General features: G+C 57.7%; 2 protein-coding genes across 2 annotated transcripts in view; both read right to left on the bottom strand.

Annotated features, from left to right (window-relative positions):
- SDRG_00304 (hypothetical protein) overlaps positions 1-296 on the bottom strand; it is a gene marked incomplete at both ends in the record, with an annotated part of 1,455 nt that extends 1,159 nt beyond the window's left edge. The window contains one exon of the mRNA XM_008605775.1: positions 40-296. Within this exon, the coding sequence (XP_008603997.1) occupies positions 40-296 (257 nt within the window). The remainder of the gene's footprint in view (positions 1-39) is intronic.
- A 1,139-nt stretch (positions 297-1,435) lies between these two features.
- SDRG_00303 (hypothetical protein) lies at positions 1,436-2,658 on the bottom strand. The gene is made up of 6 exons (XM_008605774.1): positions 2,597-2,658; positions 2,438-2,548; positions 2,342-2,386; positions 2,138-2,293; positions 1,739-2,081; positions 1,436-1,689 (listed from the first exon to the last, which is right to left on the bottom strand). Exons 1-6 carry the CDS (start codon positions 2,612-2,614, stop codon positions 1,565-1,567), a joined length of 798 nt encoding a protein of 265 aa, XP_008603996.1. The 5' UTR covers positions 2,615-2,658; the 3' UTR covers positions 1,436-1,564.
- Between the last annotated feature and the right edge of the window lie 61 nt (positions 2,659-2,719).

The raw sequence follows: 2,719 nt of genomic DNA, 5'->3' as shown, positions 1-2,719 counted from the left end.
GCTCTGCTGTAGTCCAATAGGTCGCCGTTCGGACAGTACTCTGTCGCCAAGAGCAGGTACGATACCGTAAACTTGGCCTCGTAGATCTGGACGAGGTTGGGGTGGCGCACGTGGGCAGCAATCTCAATCTCGCGCCGAGCGCTTGCAGGGTCGCTGGTCGCAAGCGGCAAGGCCTTGAGCGCAACGATGTGGTCGGTGGCGACGTGGCGGGCGAGATAGACCTGGCCGTAGCCGCCCGCCCCAAGCAGCTTGAGAGCCTCATAGGCAGTCCAAGGCGATGTCCATGTCATGCTCATGCTCGTGTGCTGCACTTTTCACCAATATGCATATATTCACTCCCAACGACCAAGCGCTGGTGCCAACTCCCACGCATTCAGGCGTAGCGCTACGTATGCGAAGTCTTTGTGTCATAATGAAGATAACGCGGAACACGTTCATATATATATATATATGCATATATTCACAAGTGTTGGCGTAAAAGCATGTTGGTTCTCGCTTCTACAAGGGCAGCGCCCATGGACGAGCTCCTTAACATGAACTCGCATCGAGGGCGTCGTCCTGCAGAGGGTAGTACCTTGTTGCCAGAGACGCAAGCCGGCGACGGGCTTCTCGAGGCGGGACGCGCATGACCAACAGGCCCATCGAGTCGCTCGGGCGACGCACGCGGCCCCGACAAGCAATGAGTGGCTCCATGGGTCATTTCTTATTGCCCTTTGGAGGCGGGCGGTTTGGCGTTCTGAAATAGTGTGGACTTTTCTTTGTAAATGGTGTGCTCGACCAATCGGGCTGCAATCCTGGACATATTAAAGCGAATCAAACGACGTTCTCGTCGATAGGATTTCATCCAATGGCATGCGCGCCGTCATCATCGAACGAAGCGGCTCGAGGACAAGGCCACACGATGCGGCGGGACCGGCAACGCGAGGTGCAGAAGCGCGTGCGCTCATCGCCGACGGTGGCGCGCCGCATGCGATGGGCTCGCGGCGGATGCGTAGCAGCTCGACTGGATCCAGAACTTGGTGCTTGCGTGCAACGAGCCTCGCGTTCTGCATGGCCTTCGCGGGCCACGACGCCGAGTTCTCGCAGGCAGGATGGTGGTACGACGTAAAGCCCGCCCATTCCCGTTGCTAGATGCACTGACGGCGAGCATGTCATTGTCCACGTCATCACTTGCTCCTCGCTCGACATTGCCGCCACGTGCTTGTAGATGGGCGAGTGCGTGGCAAGGATTACATCTGTGGCGAATGGATGATGTGTTTATACGCGTATGTCTCCACAGCCGCGGCGCGGATGTGCGTACGCCAAGGTATACATGCGCCGAAGATTGGCGCGTGAGCCTACGATCGCGTCGCTACCAAGCCCAACGACGTCGAGAGCGAGACGAAGCCACCGCACGCGTACCGTGCTGTAGGATTGTGTTCTGAGATATACGAAACAACAAAAGCCAAAAACGCTGTTGCATATCATTAAACCTAAAGGCGTCTCGGTTCGCACAAGACTAGACACAACTTGAAGCGTTCATGTTGCGTTGGCTGCTGGAACGAGTGGGTCAAGCTGATGTGTCTTACGTTTGGTGCGAGGGAGAGCGAAGGATAATTCCTTCCGATTCAACGTGCGGTGGGCCCGGAATCTGCGTCGGTTTGACGTCGAGGGTCGTGCGTCGAAGGTCGGCAAGGGGTCCAAACCCAGCTACAAACCCAATGCATGAGAAGGATACGACGTAGTGAGGAATCGAAACCTCGAAAGTCTGGAAGTTCGCAAAGAACACCGCGGGATGTGATCACGTCGTCGTCGCAAAAGTTGCGCTGGCGACGCAGGAGCACGCCGAGCGTCTCGGGGTTGTTCATGTCGATCACATGACCTTGGGTCGGGAACCACGCCGACTGCCCGGCAGAGGTTGTCGTGGATGCACCGGTCTTGCCTTGCGTTGGCTGGGCTTCGGGCAAAGGCTTCTTGCGCTCGTCGACGACTTGCGTCGCCGCCTTCACGGCCTGTTTCTTTCCGCTTCTGGGCTTCTTCAGCGTCGCAGCATCTTGAGCGATGCGCTCGTGGATAAAGTCATCCTCGAGCGCGGCCGTGACCTGCAGTAGTATTTGCATATTCAATGAACATGCAACATGCACCCAAGCAGACGTACCTTCTTGATGCACTTGCGGATGCGCTTGAGCTTGGCAAGCTTCGCGCCGTCGTGGTCGATGCCCAGCTTTATGCATGCATCGCGCAAAGCCCGGTCACTCAAGACCAGGCCGTTGGGCTTGCGCAAGCGGGCAAGGAGCGCCTTGAGCTCCGCTGCCTACCGTACACGTTGCTGGCACGGCGTGGTTGCAGCATGGACGCCAACCTGGCAAGTCGTAGCCGCTTCAGCAGCCGCTGGCACCGCTTGCGCCTATATACGTGTACGAAGGATCGTCGTCGGTTTGACTTCCTCTGGTCGTACCGCCGCCGGGGCAGGTGTCGAGGACTTGTTAGTCTTGACCGTCTTGGCCTTCTTGGCCCTCGGCTCAGTCGATGCGTCTTGCGCTGCTCCACGAGCTGGGCGCTTCGTCTTCTACGCGCGTAGCTTCGTGACGCTACGACCATGTGCATGCGTCCGCACCGTGGCGTCCTTGGCCATGCTGGTCGATGCTGCTGCGGCTGTGGCGCTCCTGGGATCTCAACTTTAAGATTGGAAATGGGGCCAATCAGCGAGTAGAAATGTGTTCGATTTTAGCCAATCAGG

Source organism: Saprolegnia diclina (genome assembly GCF_000281045.1).
Source record: "Saprolegnia diclina VS20 unplaced genomic scaffold supercont1.1, whole genome shotgun sequence".
Taxonomy (NCBI): domain Eukaryota; phylum Oomycota; class Saprolegniomycetes; order Saprolegniales; family Saprolegniaceae; genus Saprolegnia; species Saprolegnia diclina.
Note: the sequence above shows the minus strand (reverse complement) of the source record. Positions and strands in the feature narration are given on the sequence as shown.

Coding starts and splice junctions, on each gene's coding strand:
- SDRG_00303 (XM_008605774.1), bottom strand. Junction 2,387..2,437: donor CGACACCTGCCCCGGCGGCG/GTACGACCAGAG, acceptor ACACGTATATAG/GCGCAAGCGGTGCCAGCGGC. Junction 2,082..2,137: donor TCCGCAAGTGCATCAAGAAG/GTACGTCTGCTT, acceptor ATACTACTGCAG/GTCACGGCCGCGCTCGAGGA.